At 39.1% G+C, this 23,009-nt stretch overlaps 1 protein-coding gene across 8 annotated transcripts in view; it reads left to right on the top strand.

Moving 5' to 3' along the window:
- zfhx3b (zinc finger homeobox 3b) overlaps nt 1-23,009 on the top strand; it is a 298,790-nt gene that overhangs the window by 250,392 nt on the left and 25,389 nt on the right. For all 8 annotated transcript variants that reach the window (XM_077518499.1, XM_077518498.1, XM_077518492.1 and 5 more), the window contains one exon: nt 21,593-21,700. In XM_077518499.1, coding sequence (XP_077374625.1) covers nt 21,593-21,700 — 108 coding nt within the window. The remainder of the gene's footprint in view (nt 1-21,592; nt 21,701-23,009) is intronic.

Below are 23,009 nucleotides of genomic sequence, written 5' to 3'. Positions count from 1 at the left end.
AAAAAAAACCCCTAAATTTTGTGTTGTTTGTTTCTAGAAATTATTTTCTCCCACACTGACCAAAAACATAATAGAAAAGTATGTGTTTATAATATAATTTTAGTACGGATGGGGGAGTACCGATACCTAGGTATTGATACTCTCTTGTGGCTGTTTTACAATCAGGCACATAAGGCACACATGTCTGACAGATGACCATTAAGAATTCATGTAATTACTATATTTATTTTTTGTGTGTTCTATAAAAAATAAGTATTTTATGAACAAATGCAAAAAAAATAATTGAAAATGCCATTAATTGCATGCAATTTAAATGAGCAATGTATAAGACTTTCTTTTTTGGGGGCAATTTTATGTATCAAAAGCACTAGATAGTTGGTATCAGTATCGGCGACTATGCTACGGTTGAGTCCTAAAATGAAATGGTTTTGAACATCCCTAACTGTTAGTGTAGGTTTCAGTTCATTTCAATGGGTTGCTGGTTGTTCCGGTTGTTGCTGTAAAATGAAGATAAAAATGTTTTGGTGAGCTGTGACTTGAGTCCAAAGCTTTTTGTGGGCCATCTCACTTTTCAGCTCTCCCTCACCTTTTGTGACGTGTTTGCCAGAACGGGATACGTGAGGCATCTCTTTAAAATGAACACATGCTCACACACAACATAATGCAGCGCCTTACGTGGATATCAGTTTTGTTCCTGTTGGATGAGGGGGAAAGAGCAAAGTTACACGGGGCGTCATATTAATGGGGCCTGTCATGCACGTTGATCGTCTTAGGCGCGGAGGAGGATGAGTGCTCGGAAGGTGTTGTCTTCAAATAGGATTTCTGCGAGTGAGACATCCTCGTTGGGTGATATCCCGCCTCGGAGCAGCTACTTTCTTATAGAATCATCTGTTATTAAGCAAATGAAGTGCTCCGGGCCCAACGGTAAATCCTTTCACTTTGTCATGGTGTGCTCTCAGTTATCGCACCGCGCACCCTCATTCATTGCCAGTGTTCTACTCATTTCACAACGCCACACGCCGTTTTGTGTTCTTTAGAAAGCGGCTCCTGTGAGTGACGCGGATTTCAACTTGTAATCAATGACTCCTTTAAAAGTACATTGATCTGTGTGGGTGGGCTTGCAAGGTTTACTTATTGAGTTAGAGGCAGAGCAAAAGTGTGTTTTTAATTTTTAAATTAAGGCTGTGTCACTCAGCCCTCCTCTCAACGTGAAATTCTAGGTTGTTGTCTACGTTCTCACCGGGCCTCGGTCAGCTGCCAATCAAAGTCCACAATACTATGACCCTAAAAGGTGGACACTTCTTTGTTTAGCAACTTTTGTATGCCTATACATTCCTTCATGTTTGAGCCATCAGAGCCAGAATCCAGTTATGAACCAGAAGACACTGAACTCTGAAAATCAACCTCGCTCCTTTCAGTCTACACCAGAATGGAATTTATCCATTTCCACTTAGAAGTCGACAAAATCTATTTGTATGGCTTCAACTAACATGAGACACTTGCAACTGGGCTATCATTAAACAGGTCAAACATATTTATGTCAATACAAAGTATTTATATAATGGGGAGGGGCAGGGAGTGCTCAGTTCCTTGCTATATGTCCACAATTCTGTACTACATAGTACATTGTCTTTTCAGCAATTATCATCCAACATGTATAGTATGTTTAAAAACAAATGTATGAATTGACTTTAAAGGGACTTTATAATCGAAGTGTAAACATTAATCAATAACTCTTAATAGTAATAGACATAACCAATAAAGCATTCCATATTAACCATCATTATAAAGTCGCAATGTGAATGTGAGGCGGCACATACTGCCATTTTTTTTAAAAATATTATTGCTGTGAAATGTAAACACAAAATGCTTAATAACAGGAAAAGAAGCATAGAAGCAGCAAAAGAAGCAGGTGTGTATTCACAATCTTTTATCGCATTCTGTAATAAGGAAGGACATTTTTTGGAGTACGTGCAATGTCAGTGATTCCCGAAAAAATGTCCAGACCATGTTTCAATCATTATAAAATACATTTGTTCATCTATATATGCCTGCGACATATAGTGACAGGCAGAACAATTAGATGATACAATAAACATGTTTGCCACTCATATAAGTGAAAAAAGTTGTAGCCTCTTGGAAGTATTTTAGTATTGTGTTCAATTAAACAGGCCCGGATTTCATGGCGAGAAAGTCAATTTGTGAGTAAATTGAGACAAGATCATCATTATTTCAGTATTGTTGTTTGTTGGTGTGCAATGACATTTTTTTCTCATGTAAAAAGGTTGTTTGCATTATAAATAAGATTCCCTGACAGGGAATTCATTTTTAGTTTTTTTGTGACATTTACTGTGAAGTTAATATAGGAGAAACAAGGGGCAATTGTAATGGGGGTGGGTAGACAAGGGTAATAGCAACATCTAGACAGGAATTGATTGCATTAATTGGTATGCCAATATGTAAGCTTGTTACATCCACCATTGCTTGGGATGATGGCTAACAGGTCCTGTTGATCAATGCAGCCAATAAAGGCGTCGGCCATTAATGAGCAATGTGGTAATTAATGTTATCCCTAAACCAATTACCTTGGGCAGTGTATCTGCAGCAAGTAAGACCAGGTTATCTCTGTTCTATGTTTTTATCTCTCCCGCCCTCCTTTACTGCTCTTTAGTCATTGTTTTTTTTTTTTCCCTCCCATTTATACTTTTTAACGATGTCCAATTATATGTGTAATTATAAATATTACAAGTAGTTTAGGTTAAGTGTTGATACGTGCTGATGGCAAGAATCCAGAGCCACAAGAACCTGATTGCCGTGACAGTTGCAACACATAACATGACAGTGAGTCAGAGCCAAGCGTCAAGCAGCGAGGCTTTTGGATTGACGCACAATAGAAGGCTTAAATGCCGTCATTGTTTTACCTTGAGTTATTTAGAGGAGGGGTTGTCCACACCTGAAATGCAAACTTGTATTGTTGTTATTGTTCGTGAGTGATTTTCAACCGTTGTAGCTTCAAGGAAAAATATGACGTGTTTTGTTAGAGCAAAAAGCTGATGTTTAAGGAAGTATGAGACTTTGGAAAAGATTGTGCTTAGTCGTGACTTATTGCCTGCTCTAATCACTTACTTGAATCTCAGATGGCTGTTTAAATTAATTATGGAAGCTCATCTAAAACATATTATTGTATAATAAATATACAACGGTTTATATTTAAATTGTGGAAACTGTCTGCATGTAGGCGTATATATTAGCGATATTTGAAAAATCCACAATTGTGTTTCCTAAGTAGCAGACTAAACAAGACAGCGAATCTGAGCAAAAAGTGTAAGATGATGACTTATTAGTTGGGATAGTGCGGAAAGGCCCATCTATCTCTCGGCCTGTTACTCGAAGCCTTAATCAGGATGTACAGCGGGGCCGGCTAAATAAACAGTAAGTAAGTTGTCTTGGGCAGAGGAACGTCAATGCCTGCAACTTGCTTAAGCCTTTGCTCTGAATACGTCTGTATTGACCCCTCAAGACCCACTGAGAATTCCCTAATTGAAAATTAATATTGAATCGATGCCGTGGGCCATTTGCATATTGATTAGAGACATCCAGGAAGGCACCAAGTATGTCTGGGATCAATAGGGCCCTTCTGCAGTGGGCCGAGTGTACTACATCACATGGCAGCTGCCTGCTCCTGAGGTTAAGGACTGCTGCTTGTTAAGGAGCCGCTGTCAGGTAGAATGCTGCTGTGGGGTCTTTTTTTTTTTTTTTTTTTTTTTTTTGCTAAATTTGGCTGCTGGTTGCAAGAGGGGACACTTTTGCTTCGAAGGGCAAATTGCACATACTTAACTGCAACACATAAGAGGGAGCATATACAGTAATTCCTATTGTGATCTTGCTCCACTGGTTAAGATTATGCTATTTATGATCAAATCTCAAGCCACCTAAAACACTTATTGGAGTTCAACACAGCATGATGCTTGAGCCCTTATTTTTGTGTCTTTTGTCCTATATTTGATACTGCACTTTGTTTAAACTGTTTTTAAAGGGACATTTGACTCACTGAGCCATTTTCAGCAGTAAAAAGTTATTTTCTCCATAATTAATTTTCAGTTTTCATGTACACGTAATACCTTTAAAAACGTTTTTTTTTTCCACTTGCTGTCGACTGAAAATGACATCACCTGTGCTGACCAATCATGGCTCAGTTTGCTGACTAAACCCAAAAAACAGGTGAGCCATGATTGGTCGTTACTTACTTCCTCAGCACAGGTGTTGTCATCTTCAGTCAACAGCAAGTGGAAAAAATACCTTTTAAAGGTATTAATTGTACATGAAAAATAATGAAGTTATCAAATATATTCTGGGCAAAATATTAACTTTTTACTGCTGAAAATGGTTCAATGAGTCAAGTATCCCTTGAAAGTGCTTGTTGAGTTGACTTGAGTTTAAAAATCAGTAATCCAAATTCTGTAGGGGGTGAAATAGCGTCCAGGCTTTTTCTCAGCATCACATGCCTCTACAATTTGTCAGTGTCCTCAAAATGATTTTCTACAGCACCCCGTGACTTTCATCTTGTCAAACAATGATTGCTCCACAACCCCATACCATCAACATTTAAGCCATTTCCAGCCCCTGAAGGTAGAAATAACAATATAAGTTAGATCAAAAAGTTCCTCTTTTTAATTTGAAAAGAAACTTCCATAGCAATATAAAACAAATGAGACACAGAATCCTCTACTTTGAGGAGCAGCTTAAGCTTCAACACATACATTCCTCCCACCAAATCCTCTTAATAGTTTCCACATGTCGAAGCTGTGTAAGAGGTGGCACTAAGGAGAGCGGAGACGGTAGATAGAAGTTTCTCCATCCGACCACTTCCACTGGTAATCTGAGTGTGGAATCCCACAGCAACCTGACTTACTGGTTTAGCGGAAATCTAGAAGCCTGTTTAAACTAATGGAGCTCTCTAAAAGTGGATGATTCTGCGTGCCCACAGGACGCGGTGAACCTGGTGTGAAGCACACGTAAGAGCAGCTTATCCTGTGCTCAATGAAAAGCAAGATCTTGAATTAATGCCCGCGTGCAGGCGGCGTCCATGTTGCCTCAACCCACGGCCTGCACTGGGAGCTCGGGCCCGCGAGCTGACAATGGAGTGGCGGGCCCAGACAAGCAGGCTGCATCTGATTGCTTCATTACAGGGCCTTTCATTGACTTGGCTGCACTGGACTGATGAACTGAGGCAACGGACAAGTGCACATAATAGGGAGAAATGAATTCTTATCACAGCCTTCTCAGGAGGCCGCTGGTCCTGGGCTGGATGGAGAGGAAGGAGGGTGTATCTGGTTCCATTCACAAGCCAATGGCTTGCTGTACACTGAGGGCATGATGGAGCATTAGGATGCTGGATCAGCTCACAGGGGAGGAAGCAACAATGCGCACAGGGCCACATTATTGTCAGCGGCTTGTTTTAATGATGAGTTTGGTGATTAGTGTTTGCATTTTCCTGGTTTACTGACACCTACAATATACAATTTGTCCAAAGTGTTTATTCCAGCAGTCCTCCCGGGGCCGACCTCTGTTCGTTAGGCCCCATGCAGCACCCAGCAACACCAGGAGCACAAATGAATAATTAATTTGCTGTCTTATTGGGCTTTCACCCCAAACTCTCCCAACTCTGACTAATGAGTGAATGACCTGCTGTAAAAACACACATACACACGAACACACGGTCGTGCATGCAATAAAAAATAGGAGAGCATAGCCACAGGGCAGCGGTTATTAATCCCTCACAATGCCTTATAGAGGTTAGAATTAAAATAAGTTCTCATTTCCATGTCTATGTGCCTGGTCAGCACCAAAGCTAGAAGGGGAAAAAATACATTTAACAAATGCTGCCCATGTGACATTCATTCAAGTCGAAGTTACTTTAAATATAACGTTCCACAATGTGCATGAATTAAAAAGCCATTGAGTGTCGTGATTTGGCAGAGCAAATCGGGCACGGCACCTGCCTGTGCAATCTCCCGTCTCCACTGCTGCATCCATCAAATCACTACCCCCCCCAACCTCCGCCCCCCTTCCCTGCTCATACCTGTTCACTTGGCACAAAATGGCTGTTGCAAAGCTTTTTTAATTGGCTTCCACTTGAGAATCCAAGGGCATTTTGAAATTCACTTGAATAATATCGTCTCTTGCAGCAGTGTGTAGGATGAATGAGCGTACACCACATTTGGGGGGGTTTCGAGGGTCTCTTTTAAGATTTTTAACATGTTACGCTGTAATGGCGGAGGAAATTGTTTTGGTCATGGTATTTCGAAATATTTTTCCATATGACAGGATGCAGTATTTGCTGTACTGTATACATACAACTAAGGAAGAAAATCTAACATTTTGCTGCTAATCCAGACCTTTGTATGCTCCATCGCTTAATAAAACAATACACAATACAAGTTCATGCAGCTTCCCTTTTTATTACCAGTAATTCAAGGTGTTCTGTTTATCTCTATTGTGTTAGGTGACATTTGTCATTAGTAACTGGCAGGTGGAATGTCTCACTAGTGCCTGTGTATATTCTTATGTATGAGCAAGCATAACGGGGAGTTTGACTTTATTTTCTGCTTTGAGTCGTGATATTTATTTCAGTTATCAACGTGTCGAGTGGAGCGTCTGTTACCCACCCTCTCCTTTTTTGTCCTCTTTTTGTTCCAGTCCGCTTCTTCCTTGACAATCACACCATGTTTTTGTGGTTCAGCAAAAAATAATACAACACAATGTATTGCATGTGGAGCCTCCAAACGCTGTTGGCCAAGTTGCTAGATGTGCTGGTTTGAACTCGTTATTTGGTGCGGAATCCAAAACTGATCACGTTAAGTTTTTGAACAGTAGGATACCTGATTGAAAATATGAAATAAATGTGTATGTATGTAAATAAAAGACTAAGATTGAATAGTTACAAGCTTTGAAAACTAAAATAACATAAAACAAATAGAACTTAGTTGTCTGAAAGTTGACATACCCTAGGGATATATACTTAAATTGTTTTTCAAAATGTTCTCCAGTGTTATAGTCTACACAAAAGGTGTACAAGGTGTATGCATTTCAAGATGTACAATTTAGTATTGCTCCAAATATCACAGTGCAAGAACAGTACAGAAGTAGTTGCTTTGTGTATTTTCAAACAGCCGGTTCACGTTTAAGCCACATCATCAGTTTAATTTTTTCCCTTTACTGTCTTTTACTCTGCCTCTCCTGTGGCTTCGCCAAAGATAACTGAGTTTGACTGTAATCACTCCAAGTCTGTTCCTCTGGAGAGCAGCACAGCGGGCAGCACAGTTCCAAACCTCCGAGAGTTTTCGGCCCACTTCCACGGCATCGTGGTGCGTTCGTGGAGAATCAGGGGAAGATAACTTATGCACACTTATCTCATTTAATGCACAAGAACGTTCGCCTCTTTATCTTGATGTCGTTCGGACTGTTGGATCCTCTCAGAATTGGCTCAAATCAAATTGTGCTTAGAGAGTAAGTAAATATGACCTGCTGTGAGAGGGTACGCTCTTCTGAAGTGGTACAACTAGTCATTTAATAAAACTAAAAAGGGAGATAGGAAAAAAACGAAGCCCTCATACACAATGAACTGTGTGGGCGCGTTCTGTCAAGTGTCGTTCAGGGGCATTTTTGAATCTCAGGTGAAATTGAAAGCCTAAAGCACAGATCGGCATACTGATTAAAGCTGAAAGTACCACAGAGAATAGCATAACTAGTTCCAAAATAACGGTTGAGTTGGTACAATGCATCCTCGTCGGCTGGATCCGAGTCGGTTTTGTAGTTATAATCAAGTAAATAAATAAATAAATAAATCATACGGACGCAATTATTGTGATAATGAATTAATACATTACCAGAAAGGAATTAAGGAGCAGCTAATTGCATGATGCAAGTCTTTTTCATTAGGCTTTTCCGAGGGAATTTCATTATATGCATCACGAGGCATACGCGCAGATGAAATCAAGAAGACAGGAATATGCGAGCACAAGTCAAGTTGAGCGACACAAACCACAATATCCGGTACACCTGCAGAAACAATGATCCGTATTGATTAGGTGTTCATTTTATAATGCCGCCATTCAGTTCTACTACAATAATGCACTATTACTAAACAGCTACATCAGTGGTTCTTAACCTTGTCGGAAGTGATCACTACCTGTTTACAATGCACATTCACCGAACAAACTGACAAGAACAAAAAAAAAAAGACTTTTTTTTTTTTTTTTTTTTCCCAAATTCGAGACATAGAAATAGGGTTTACTGGTAAACAAAATGAACAGAATTCAGAAAGTGATTCGTTCTTATATTCCCCATCTTCATGAAGCTTAAGTGTTCCTTTAGTTTTGCTCGAGAAGACGAGAATTGAACCCTGTGAAACGCCATACATTCCGTGATACATATGAATTCAAATTGCACAAACTCGTCTGACCACTTTCATTTTTTGCTCAACAAAGTTACAATAATAACAAAATCACACGAAATACAACAGTCACAATTGGTCAAGCAATGTAGCGTGATCAACTCCAGCCAATGATTGCCAAGAGAGGCATATCATCACAAATCATAAGTCGGGTGTCTCTTGACCTCCGTCAAACCCCTGAAACTGACTCACTAAACCCCTGGATCGATCAAACCCAGGTTAAGAACCATTGTGTTACATGATCTGTTTGTGAATCAAAACTGTCAGTGGCAGTCACAAGATGTAAAAGATTTTGACTTACATACCACTTAAAAAGACAAACAATCTTACAGTGATATTTGGTTGCTTTCATTCTCTCCATACTTTGGCCAAAAACATAATTACATCACCTAATTGCACTGCAAAGTTGATCATTTCGTACATAATTACAGTGGGAAACAACCAGCCTTTTAAGCCTTTAATGGCAGCAGCACACTTAGCAATTATCATTACTTTGCTGCACATACTAAAACTAAAGATGTCTGCCAATGAAAAGCATCCTCTGACTACTAGCAAGTCTAATTGTGTGTCCTGAAATCTGGCTGTACATCACGAGTGAGGGCTAAATGCCTATCAGTGAGGGTGGCCCGCGCAAGCTAGCTCCTCAGCGCGTCCTCCGCAAGCTAGCACTTCAGTGTGTGTTTTTGGGGGGACCGCTCCCCCCGCTACCGGGGCGTCTTATAGCTTTTGAATTATTTATCTGTCTGCCGGACGGTAGTCACAGCGACCGAGGGCCCGTAGCGCTCGTCTACTGACGTCTCCCTCCGACAGTGGCCATTAGCGGACTGTGGCAAGGGTGCTAATGAGCGGGGCCAGAGTATTGTAATCCACTCCATATCCTTCCTAACCTCCAGACCCTCCACAATGAATAAAGAATGAAGGAAACATTTGCAAAGATCTGAGTACAGAGCTTTTTAATTGGGTTAAAAAAAAAAAAAAAAAAAAAAAAAAAAGGTTAGATTGAAAAGGCAAGATAGGAACAACCAGCCGGTTTCCTATTAAGGAGAAATGTCAAGCGCAGTGGTGAAGCAATCGTCTGTGTGCATCCCTTTGTTGTCCTCCCTGACATTGAAGGCTAATTTTTCATGGTTATTTGAACTGGAAAATGAAAGAGAGGTTTGCGATTATTTCTTATAAATGACAACACAATCGCATTACGCTTCAGTACAAACACAGAGAGGATATTGCCTTTTCATATTTCATGTGAAAGTAATGGATGGGCTATGCAAAGAGGAACCGAAAGAAAGACAAATGGTGAAAGAAAGCCCCCCGTGTTTGATTTGTATTAGGAATGGATCGAGGTAGAGAGAGCTTTTTTCAGTAAGTGCGAGCACTCTCATGGATGGTTTAAGTGCCTGTGCAGTGTAATCATTGGATTTCTTTAGCAATTAGCTATGAGCAACCAGCAAGGGTGCTTGTTAGAAGAAAGGTTGCCCGGTTTAGCCACTCCATTCTCCTGGAGAAAAATGTACCCTATATCCATTATATGCCCCCCTGCGCGATGTAATGAATACAGCGCAGACCTCCACCAAGGCCAAACAATCCTAATTGGGAACGCTAAACTGTACGCCTTCATAGACACCCGTTTCCTGTATATGCCGACAGTTTGTCAGGAAAAAAAGTGCTGCTTCTGCACTTTTAGCCTACAAATGAGAAGAGTAGTGCCTTGCGATGCGGGTCAGTCAATCCAGTAATGACTTTTTTTTTAATATGGGAAGACATCTGGATGATTTTTTTTTGCTTTGACTTACGAGCTAAACTTCACGTTTGGCAGATAGTAAATAACTTCATAAAGGAGGCATCGGGCTTTCTTAGTTGAAGTTTACCGTCAAATTAAACAAAGAGAATCGTTGCTTTCAGGTCAGCTAACTTAATGCTAACATATAATGGGAAATGTCCTAGACTAGCTAATGTATAGCTTTGGTGTTGCTGTCTTTTAACTCTTTAAGCCAGGGGTAGGGAACCCTGGTCCTTGAACCACACAACCACCAACACACCTGATTTGATGATTGTTATCAGGCTTCTACGGAGCTTGCTGATGAGTTGACAATATGAGTCAGCTGTGTTGGAGGAGGGAGGCATGGCAAACAGAAGACCAGGGTTCCCTAACCATGCTTTAACCATAGATATTAAACAGGGTTGGATAATCCGGGTACAAAAAATAAAAGACCTGAAACAGTTTTGCTTTAGCCACAGGTGCTTCCACTTAACTGGTGGAGATGAGATCATTTACCTGCCATTTGAGTAGAAGCATCTTTTTACTTTTTGGACCTGGATTCCTAACCCGGATATTTAAACACGAACAGTGATGCATGGAAAATATAACAATACTCATAGGCATATTCTTTGTCTTCTGTATAGAATGAAACATCAGAGGGAGCAGCACGTTTAATTATTGAAATTATAAATACCTCAATTTAAATACCTCAATATATCAAGGCACCACTATACTCTATTAGGAAGTGCAGAATAAATAAATAAACATCTTTTTTACTTGTGATATTATGACATTGTCATAGGTTTAGTTGTTTTTTTTTCCTCTGGTATTTTTGTTCTTTTCAGTGCAGCCCTAATAATACACCTTGTAGTACTGGAGCTGTAATTATCCCTTCCAGTTTTACCTGAAAAACAAACAGCGGTAAAAATTCTCTCTGGCTAAGGTAAAAAGTTGAATTTCCATCCTCCACTTCTCCTCCACTTGTATGTATCATTGAAAATCTCTACTTCGCAAGTTGTTAAAGTTCGGAGAGCAAACACACATCAATGATGCCCTATATTTGAAATTAAATTGATTAGCAAAATTGATATTCATAACTCAGCCGAGTCTCTTTTATCTCAGCCTGCGCTCTCATAAACAAACAACCCGTCAGGCCCACGGCTGTGGATCAGGCGGGCGGGATGACCATAGCAGCCCACGATGGACGGGCATACTAAGAAACTTGTGTGTTTACTTCGACTTTACAAACACTGAATGAATGGCCCAGTATGCTAATAAGCTCTGCGCGAGAGCTGCTAGACGGACACCTAACATGCGTCGGCTTGGCCGCTTACATACTCCCGGCCATGGCAACATTGATTTTCCCCGCTAATACCTCCACACAACAGTCCACAGGCAGATGGATGTACTACAAAGATATGCAAATGACACATTCAATAAATCGACAGGCGGAGATCTTTTTCAGTCAGCGCCGTCCACTCTATTGGTCTGCGGTGCCTAAAAGTGGAGATAAACAGATAAGCACCTGTTAATGGACACACGCGTACACGTTTGCGTCTGTTGGCGGCAAGATCGATGGGAGGCATTCGTTAAGTTTGAGAAAAGAAGGTTCAACTGAAAGGGGTAATTCCTCCAGAAGTGATAATTATCATTATTATTATTATTGTGGTTGTTATTGTTATTATTTTCGTCATTGTTGTCGTCCATCTATCCATTTTCTGTACGCCTAATATCATTAGGGTCGCAGTTACATGCTGGAGTCTTACTTGCTTGTTGCCGTTATATATTGTTTGTAGACGTGGAAAAATTAATTGATTAATCAACAACTAAACAGTTATCAAATTAATCTTCAACTATTTTAATAATAGATACATTGTTTTAAAGACCTTGTAAAACAAACATATCCAAATTTTAGCCTCTCAACATGAAATATTCTCTGATTTCTTATGTCATGCATTGAAAACAGACGATTATCTTTGTGTTTCTTAAAGAAATATTTGCAAACATCTGATTATAAGCAATGATCAACTTTTGTTGCTGATTTTCTGACTGATGCAAAACTAGTGTAATCCATTTATGTCGTCATTTATGTCAATAAAATGTATTAATAATTTCCTCTTTTGGAAAAGGGATGGAAATTAAAAACAGTTTTTTTTAATCCAATTCGTCAATTAGTCGAAAAAGCAATTGTCAGTTGAATCGATTATTAAAATAATGTAATTGTTTGCCTTTTCCAAAATGAGCACTGCAGCAGAGAACATTAAAAGTGCTTCTTTCCTCGCAGCAGTCTGCACTTTTAATTGTCAAGTTTTCCTCCCGCGTAAGCAGGTATACCTTTTGTATAATAGCAAAACAAACAGTAGGTATAGTCATATCGGGCGCACTTATTAGTCAGATATGAGACAAAAGCTGCTGGGTGTATGTCATATATAATAGATGTGGGCTGTCTTGTTAAGCCCAGCAGGCTGTATGTGGCTGCGTCTCAGTGGAGGGGAGGCTGTGAAGCGGGCGGGCTGTACCTGGTAATTAAAGAGAGTTTGTGGCAAAAGCCAAACATCAGGAGAGATGAGATATGAACAAAAGAGTTGTGACAGTTTCAGGTTAGATGATTTTTGTGCATGAGTGTGTCCTTTTTTTTTTTTTTTTTTTTTTTTTTTTTTTTAGTTGTTGCCAAATGAAAAATCAATACATTTTCCGGGCTATACATATATAAAGAGTGTCCACCGTGCTGAATGGGGAGGGCGGGGGCATGTGTGTGTGTGTGTGGGGGGGGGGTGAGAGTGGCCTGTTCGCCTGTCATAACTGTACCATCGCATTTTCCAAGCCACTGGTGAATATTTCAGACTTGATGTGATTGCCCTTCATGACAGCGTTTTTTTTTTTTTTTTTTTTTCCCAGACACCCCTTCAGCCCTCCTCACCACCTCCCTCCCCCCACACTTCAATTCTGTAAGGTCCTATTGAATAACTGCAAATAGGTGAAAGCATTGTAGTGTGAAAAAAGATGCATTAATACAAGGAGGGTGATTTAAGAGGAGGCAGAAGAGAACGAGCGCAAACATGCACGGGAGGGGTGGCACCCAGCCAGAATGACCCTTTGTGCGGGACATTGTCCCTCGGGCACAGTAGATGGAAGAGCAGCGGCCAGTCATGCTTTTGCCCCAATGCAGGCTTTTAGTTGCACATCTTACAGCAGGCAAAAGTACAGCCAGCATTCCCCCCTTTGTGGACATCATATTTGTTAGTGAGCGGACGTTCAAGGAATCCACAGTGTGTGTGTGGGGGTGTGTGTGGGGGTGTGTGTGGGGGTGTGTGGTGGGGCAGAAGAGTGAGCAGTCCCTGAATGCTCACTCCCTGGGCAGCCACATTAACCTAGATCCTTCTCCTTCATCACTCAACACAAAGACAAGTAGAGCGCCACTCACTTTTTTTTTTTCTTTTTTTTTTCTTCTTTTTTTTTTGGTGGGGGGTAATGTATCTAAACATGCCATTATGGTGAACTATTTCTAATTAGCGATATTTCCCATGGGAGACACACCACTTTAGGGGGAAAATATCAAATTCATCTTGCCTGTTGCTAAATAACAGCTCTTCATTTGAAGACAAACAGCCGTGCTTTGAGATGCAAAGTTTTTCAAGATTCGGGCCGATGTTCAGATTTTTTATTTTTTTGCAAAAATTTGAGATATAAAAAGCAGTGAATCCTTAATTGGCATTAAAATGTCTTAAATCGTTTTAAGTCATACTTTGTCTTAAATCATGTTAAAACAATCTTTCAAAATTCTTAAACTTTTTTATTGTAATTTCTCTCAAATCTCAAAATAAATTTACTACTACTAATAATACTACTACTACTACTAATAATAATAATAATAGTAATAATAATAATTTAGCAAATGATTCTCGTGGTAACATCAACATGGGCCATTGGGGACATTGTGAAGTTGTTTTAAATATTTAATTTAATTACTTGCCTTAAGATGTATGACCCCTAAAGTCAGCAATTATTGAAAAAAATGTCATCTAGCTGTACTTCTTTACTCCCAGGTGACATTTATTGTTAAAATAAACATAGAATTACAAGTTGTAACCTGAAAACAACCACTTTGCCTTAGTCTGCTAGCTTGTTGTTTACAACATACTAAAGTGAACATTTTAGTTCTTATTAGGGTGAATTAATGTACTGAGTTATGCAAATGTCTTAATTTGTATTGGAACGTGTAAAAACAAAAAGGAAAAAAAAAGGAATTTGTTGTGTTGTACAATTCTTACTCAAACATCTTCAACAAAGCTCTACAATGAAAAAAAAAAAAGTCTGCTAGCTTAATGCTATCACATAATGGAAAACACCATAGATGGGCTAATGTGGAGTTACAACCCTTTAAGATGTATCAACATATGCAGACACACAATCTAACAAGACTCAGTCACATATTCTTTATCATCCGGGAAATTAGTATAATTGCAGCTCACTGAGTCTCTTGCAGTAGTTGTGAAACTCTTCTACTTTGTGTCTGCATGTCTATATTGTCCTGCCACCTTGCGGCTAAGTCACATACACCGGAATGAGCTACAACAAATTTGTCACAAGGCACACATTGTTGAATTGTTTTATAGTCCATTTAGTTGTTATTACTATCTTATTACTGTTTTTATAAAACACAATATTAGAGAGTGCCATTATCCCTTATTATAAAACACATGACAAGTTTTTTGTGCTGGAAACTTCAACGGATTAATGACATTTCCATTCATTCATTCATATAGTTGCTCAAAATTGGATGTATAGACAAGGGGGATGAAGATGATGAGCTTTGAGTAGAAGACCTGTGGGGCTCATGTGTGATGAGCAGAGGGGGCATACGGGGGGGTCGGTGTGAGCTACGGCTGCTGTTTGTGATTAACTTGCCCTTTAAAGTTGTTTTAGTTATTAGCTGCCCTAAACCTCGTCCCCCCTCCTCCATCTTGCGAGGCTCCTCCCTCCCTCCTCAACGCTCGCCCTCGGCCCCATGGAGACACAAAGTATTCATTCACATTTAGATCCTGAGGTCACAGCAGGGCCAGCGGCGAGAGGGAGATGCCTGCCTGCGTGCGTGCGTGCCTGCGTTGTGCTCCCCTTTCAATAGACAGGTCAGGAATCTAACACGTAACGTTGAGCTGCAGCGCTGAGGTAGCTTCTTTCCTGTATGAGAAAATGTGTGGGAGCTGGCGAGTGGCGAGTATCCACAAATCGTTTTTTCCTGTAACATTCCACATTTTGCATTATGTAGCCAAACATATAGGGACACCTACAGGAGAAAATATGGATCTGTCTGGCAAGCTGTTGTACAATATGCTGGATGGCGTCTGTGACGCGTGTCCTGACTCAACGTCTCAGATCTGGATCAGTCTAGGTCATGTTTGCCAGGTTCTTCCACAGCAAACTCCTCCCCATGGGAACAGAAAAAGGGCCTTCCCCAAACTGTCCCCACATAGCTGTCCAAAAATAATCTGCTAACATGACGAAGGACGTTCGAGCCTGACTGAGTCAGTACAATATATTTGGCCACTTTGTAAGCTCCTCTGCACGTTTTAACTAGGGCCTGACCGATTAATCGGTCAGTTGATTTAATTGCTCTTTTAAATTTGGAAATACTTCATTTTCTAGCATTTATTTAAGTATAGCAAATATTACAACATAAGACAAATATGATATTCAAAGATTCTCTGCCCCCCAAAAATCTGCAAAAATCAGCCAATTTTGATGGATTTTTCTCTGTTGTAGTTGAACAAATACAAAGGTCCAAAGTATTGTGAAACAGTCAAATGTTCTGCCTAGAATTTATAAACGTATTATTTTAAATAGGGATGCATGATACAACTTTTTTTAAGATCGAAACAAAATCAGCAAAAAATCAGCGGATTTTTGACATTTTTTTCTCTGTTGTAGTATAAAAAAAATAAAAAAGGACAAAGAATTGTGAAACAAATGTTCTGTCTATATAATTAATATATTTATTGTTTTAAATAGGGATGTATGATGCAACTTTTTTCAGAATGATACAAAATCAGTAAAAAAAAATCGGCCGATTTGTTACCGATTTTTCTCTGTTACAAAAGAAAAAGGTATTACAAAACAGTCAACTGTTCTGTCTGTATTGCATATGTTTATTGTTTTAAGTAGGGATGTTTGATACCATTTTTTTCAGACTGATACAAGTACTCAACTCTTGAGTAGTCCAATATGATACCAAGTACTGATACCACTGGTACTTTTGACACATCAAAACAACAACAACAATAATGACAGAATAATTGTAAAGAAAGATGCCCATTTGTTTTTCTTAAAATTGCATGAACTTAATAACATTTGTTTATTCTTCTTATTTCTAATTTGTAATTCCTGATTGTAAAATGGCCACAGTATGGTGAAAGTACCGATCTCGTGAAAGAAGGCCTGATACTGACACCGGGTGTTGGTACTCACCCATCCCTAGTTTTAAGTAGTAATTAATCACTTATCTACATTTTATTCCACCAAATATCAGAATCAGCATCAGCCTCAACAAATCCATATTAGTCGAGCCCTATTTTAAATTTGGCTCCCCATAAATGGCGAGTTTAAGTCCAACAGCTTGTCAGTGTGTATCGGAAGGGGGTTGTCCTTCTGTTTATATGCGAGCGTGTTGGGAGGGGTGTTCATGTTGCACATGTGTGGTGCGGAGGTGCTGATATGAGGACAATCCATGAAAGACCCCCAGCATGCCTCCTGTGTTTCATTGTCCTGCCCTGCCCCTCCTGTCACTACCATTTTGCACCCTCCAGTCTGGAGTCAGGACAACTTTGATACCAGGAAAGGGGTGCGAGGCATCATGGAGATATTGGGGGAGAGAAAGGGTCTATGAACTGTGAAATAAGATTGCTTTTTATCTGACAGTGTGGTGGTAAACCCCCCCCCCCCCCCCCCCCCCCAAAAAAAAAAAGGAAGTTGTCGAAGTCGGGATAAGGCAATGCAAGCTCACCTGTGAGTTAGACAGCAGCCACCTGGTTCAAACGATTGCATCCTCGGTGATCATAAGAGACGAGAGTGCGTACAGTATTTAGGAAGCGCCGCAACCCTTCCCAGGTAGGAGCGCACATCTCTGCCGAGGCCCACAGCAGGGTGGGCGGAGCCTGACCTAGTCCAAGATATCCCCGCTGACGATTATTACTTGCCGCTCGTCTTCTGCACAGTCTGGGAAGGAGGAATAGTGGAAAGTGCGGTGCTCACCATCAATTATTTATTAGGGACGTTTGTGCTTGTCAGTCTGATTAGCGTCAGTGTAATCACTGCGCGTGTGTGAGGGTGGGGGAAACCAAGGCCGTTCCCGCTCATCATGAAGGTAATATTTTTTTCTTTTTTTTTCAGTCTCATCTTCACCGGACGTCCTTTGCATAGCATCTGCTTTTGTCATCTCCAAACATTTCTGCTGGGTTTTTTTTCTTCCCTCCCCTTACTCTCTCTCTCTTGCTCCCCCCTCTCCCCCCTCCCCCTCTGTGCACCTCATTAGTGTGTGTGAGTTCTCCCGGCTTGTAAAGAGTGACACCTATGGGCCTGATTAAGCCCCTGCACTCACCGCTGTCACACACACAAGAGTAAGGAAAGCTGCTCGATGTCTGCTGTGCGTGTGAGTGTGGACTGTCCCCACAGAGTGAGTGGCAGAGCAAATCTGATGCTGGTCTGCTTGGAACAAATGAGTGTAATCTGTGTGTCAGCCATGAGTTTATTCAGCCTGCATGATTGGATTAATGGAAGTGCTTCATTTGCTTGTATTAGGACGTTTAATGAAGACAATTAATTACAAGGCAACCTTGGGGCCATCGCGTTTTGCATATCCCAAATTTGGGTTAGGAGTGGCCTGCCGCCATTGCTTGGAGTGTTGGAGGGCCACGTTTTTACCATTTTCATTCTCTTGCCGACCTTTTACTCTTAGGCCACTTTTGACCTTTTGTTAATTGTGGTCTTCATGGCTTTAATCTTTTTATCAAGCATTTGTGATTTATTTTTTATTTTTTTTTGGTGTAGAGTGCACTTCACAAATATGGCACTTTACTGTACTGTACTGTATTTATTTTAATTTATTTAATTCAATCTCCGGTGTAATAACCTTATTTATTGATTGATTGAATTTTTGTTTTTATTATTATTATTATTATTGTTATTATTATTATTATTATTGTTATTATTATTAATTCAATCTCTAGTGTAATAACCTTATTTATTGATTGATTAATTTTTATTTTTATTATTATTATTATTATTATTATTATTATTGTTATTATTATTAATTCAATCTCTAGTGTAATAACCTTATTTATTGATTGATTAATTTTTATTTTTATTATTATTATTATTATTATTATTATTATTATTATTGTTATTATTATTATTATTATTATTATTATTATTATTCATTCAATCTGGTCTTATTTATTGATTGATTGAATTGTTTTTTATTTTATTATCTGTTCTTATTGCTGCTGGAAATGTAAATTTCCCAGAGGGAGCCATCCCAAAGGGATCAATAAAGTCAAGTCTAAGTCTAAACATGTACATACTGTGTCATATAAAATGTAAAAAACATCACATTGTCATATTTGTTAAAACACTAGAACATAATAATAAAAAACAATCAGTGACATCTAAATCCCATCTAAATTTGATATACTGGGAACCACCACATCCGTGGAAAAACAACCAATCAGTGACAGAAGCCGAAACCTATGAGGTGTCAATCAAATATTTGTCATGCATTTGCGGGCACATTACGAAGGGGGTGCTTTCTGGGGGTGTGCCCACGAGTGTGTGACAAATGATTGTGTTTATGTCATGTTTTTGTGGCAAAAGTCGCTTTTGATAACTTTATCTTTTTTTGTAATAATTTTTCTTATTCAACGTATGTCTGGGTTCACTTCCCAATGTTTTTCCTGTACTTCTAGTTTCTTAGAAAACTACACACAAATACATGCATCAGCACACACTCTAGAGTCAAGCCCGTAGCATCCAATAATTGAATAATTTCCTGAATGTGTAATAAATTTGCACTTAACTTGATCAAAAATGTAATAAAAACCAATAATGTAATAATTTCACCAACAATGCATTAAAACTACTTCATTACATCATATATATGATATCATTTCCCAGAAGTCTTAACGGCAGAGCAGTTCTAATCACATGGGCGGAGCTTACTTTGATTAACTCTCTGAAGAGTTAGTTTAATACTAAATAAATCAACTCTGTCAATGAACTCGAACACTAATCTCCATTTAAATCAGACAATGTTAAAGATATAGCCCGGGGATTGACATCAACTCTGAAACATTTAACACCAACATTTTAATACACCAATTGTTGCTGTGATATAAAATTCTTGGATTTTCAAGACTCAAAATGTTGAACTTTGGACTGAAAATGAACGTATATACAGTATTACATAGGGACGTAACGGTAAGGGCAATATCGTGATATCGTGATATTAAAACTGCCACAATATCGTCGTCGTCATGTTCACAATATTTAAAAGGAACACATCTGTTAAAAATAGTCAGGTTGATTTCCATTTGTGCAGTTCTAGCACCCTCTAGTGGCTAATTATTAGTGCAATGTAATTTTCATTAGGGATGTTTTGGCCTTCTATGTTTAAAATCTATGCTAATTGTCAGATGAAGGGGAACCTAATATGCTTGTGAAGAGATCAACGTGTGCTTGCATTAGCAAATAAGTGCCTCAATATTGTTATTAGAGATTGTAGGTTGTTTATATGCATTGTTGTTATGTACAAAAGCACAATATTGTGCTTTTATTAGTATGAGCTCTTTTTTTTTTTTTTTTTTTTTTAATTATTATTTATTTTTATTTTTTTTACTGTTTTTTGTGATCTTCCCGTGACCCTTGTGAGGAATAAGCGGTCAAGAAAATGGATGGATGGATGGATATTGTGATCTTTTTTTAATATCGCCAACCCTCCCACAATATCGTTCTAATTATTGTATCGTGACCTTCATATCATGATAATATAGTATCGTGATGTTTGGATATCGTTACACCCCTAATATTACATCGTCTGTCAAATTTGACATGATCAGTGAAAATGTAATAAGGTGTGAAAAGATAATAAAAACTGCATTGTTATTGCAAATAGCACATTTAAAAATAAACATGTTTGAAAGGGTTCATGTTTTCTTTTTTGTTCATTTTATAAATTACATTTTAATTTTGTTGTTTTAAAGAATTGAAGAAAAAAAGTTATGACTTTACTATTTAGGTTGCATTATTATCGGATGTGGCCTGACACCGACCTCGATAAACGTCCCTTTGACTCGTTCAGCAAATTATTTGGCATGCCACACCTATTGTTTTATGTGCTATTTATAGTTTAACACTTAATTTCCTGTAATATTCATGTCTGAGCTGTCCTTTATGAGGCACCTTTTGCAACAACATTTCTTGACAATTTTTTTGCATATGTCTGTCAAACGATTCATAACGACATCCCCTCTTGTAGCATTTGACCACCGCGGGTATAAACAATAAGTGTGGGGGATCATCATAAAAGTGGTTTTGACTGCGGCTAGTCATGTGGCGAGTTGAGCCGGGCCATGTGATGACCGCAGGGCTGAATACTTGAACAGGATATTTCAGTACGGCTCTTGTAACGTCGTCAATACGTCAATATCGTCGGGACCTGAGCATGAAAGCATTTTCCAAAGAGCATTTAAGCACATTTGCTGAGAATTAGCTGACTTGCGTAATAACTGATAAGGCTTATTGACCACGCGGCCTAGTTTACTGTTGTCGGATCAATGCACGGTTGCGTGCGAGCGGCGTCCCGCTACTTTTAAACAAAGTTTACAGGCAAAGGGGATTTTGAAAGGGCACTGGAGGGAAATAAAGGTGATTGATGGCCTTTTTATTATCTGTTTTCGCTATCTTTTTCCTTTGTGTGTTACTTACAAACATCATTATCGGAGATCCATTGTTTGGACTTCGACGCAAGCTAAATGGTCTGATATATCGAGCGCAGGCTTTTAAGATGGGGATTGACTTGAAATAAAGTCAAAGGAGTTGAAACCCTGAGAGGTTTAAATATTTATGATTTTTGGTCTTTCATTAAAACAAAATTGAGTTGACCGCAAAAAAAAATAAAACATTTTCTCTTTGAATATATTTCCAATTGAGGCATACGAGTGAAAGCAGGCAGCAAATTGTGTCCTCTTTGTTTGCAAGCCTGGTAAGCGCGTGTCAGCAAATGTAATTGTTGCCGGCTCCTATAGAAACAAAACGCCGCCGTCCCTTTAAGTGCTTCCACCGATTCTGATGGCTTGGTTGATTTACATTTGCCGTCCTCCCTCCCCCTTCAGGAGAGCTGAGTGAGGATGTGGAGGCTGCTAGTGAGACCACCACAGACCAGGAGGACCAAACCAAAGACAGAGAAAGTGGGGGGGAGAAGGAGCTCACCAAAGGGACAGGTAAGGCCGACATTTCCCAAACACACACTTCTCGGGGAGCGCTGCAAGTGGGTGGGGAGCGATGTGGGGACCCCACACCTGAATAGTGCCGCACATAATGAGGCCTTTTGTCCAACTGAAGCATATTTCAACAACATCGCGAGAGCTCGTTTGTGCGCTGTTGGTGCTAATTGTAACACGTGCGTGTTTAGTACCGCCCCCTTCACACAAACTCACACACTTCACTTGGACAGTTCCCACCAGTGAGAGTTTAATGTGTTGCACGGCTTGTTGTACTTGACTTGAGCGGAGCTTCAGAGCAGTTTGTGTTCTTTTATTGTTTGAGTTGGCACTTGGACAATCAAAATTCAACTTATATACTTTTGTAACTTTTTCACAGCAAAGCATTAGTTTAAGTCAATTGATCTGTTAATTATTTTGTAGATTCATCCATGTATTGTATTTAAAAAAAAATATTCTTTTTTCTCTAGCTTCGAAAAAGGTACATCATTTCAAATTGACAGTGCAGAAAATGCAAAAAACTAAATTAATTACTGATTTTGTCTAATTAATTATCCAATGTATTGGATAAATAATTAATTATCCAGTGATTGTATGATTAATTAATATTCAATTAATTGATTAATTAATCATTAATGATCCAATCAATTGGATAATTAATGCATGGGCAATTATCTCTCATCTGGCAGCAAATTATTTCACCCCAGTTGATTCATTGGCATGCTTCAATTGGCCAGTGAGCATAAAAATTCAACTCTGGAGAAATGCAAGTCTTGAGAGTCTGAATTGTCCTGCTGTGATGTTTATAAGTAGGCTTGGAAATACAGTACCAAAAACAGCCACAAAAAAAAAATCCACGAATATCAGGTTTAAAAAAAAAATAAAATGTTAAAATGAGGCAAAATACCCCTGCAAATTTTTTTAAAATACGATTTTAACAAGAAATTCAGCTTAAAAAAAAAAACGATAACCACTATATAGTGGTACCTCTACTTACGAACGCCCGTTCATACGAAATTTTCAAGTTAAGAAATTCCTCGACAGGAAAACAATGCCTCTTGTTACGAAACAAGTTTCAGGATACGAAAGGTAAAAATATAGTATGGGCTGCTACTCGCAGCTCCCAGAGTTTCCTGAATGCAACATACTTACAGCTGCTCTGCCATTGGCTATTACTGGCATCTTCCTGGCATCCCATTGGCTAAAAGGGACCTGTACCGTATGTGACCATAGATACATTATAGAATGTGTCTATGTAGTGTCCTCGTCATTCGCCCCTCGGGCCATGAGGCGTTTATATAGTTTTACG

This window comes from Festucalex cinctus, chromosome 4, assembly GCF_051991245.1.
Source record: "Festucalex cinctus isolate MCC-2025b chromosome 4, RoL_Fcin_1.0, whole genome shotgun sequence".
Lineage (NCBI taxonomy): Eukaryota > Metazoa > Chordata > Actinopteri > Syngnathiformes > Syngnathidae > Festucalex > Festucalex cinctus.
This window is presented reverse-complemented; position numbering and strand designations above follow the sequence as displayed.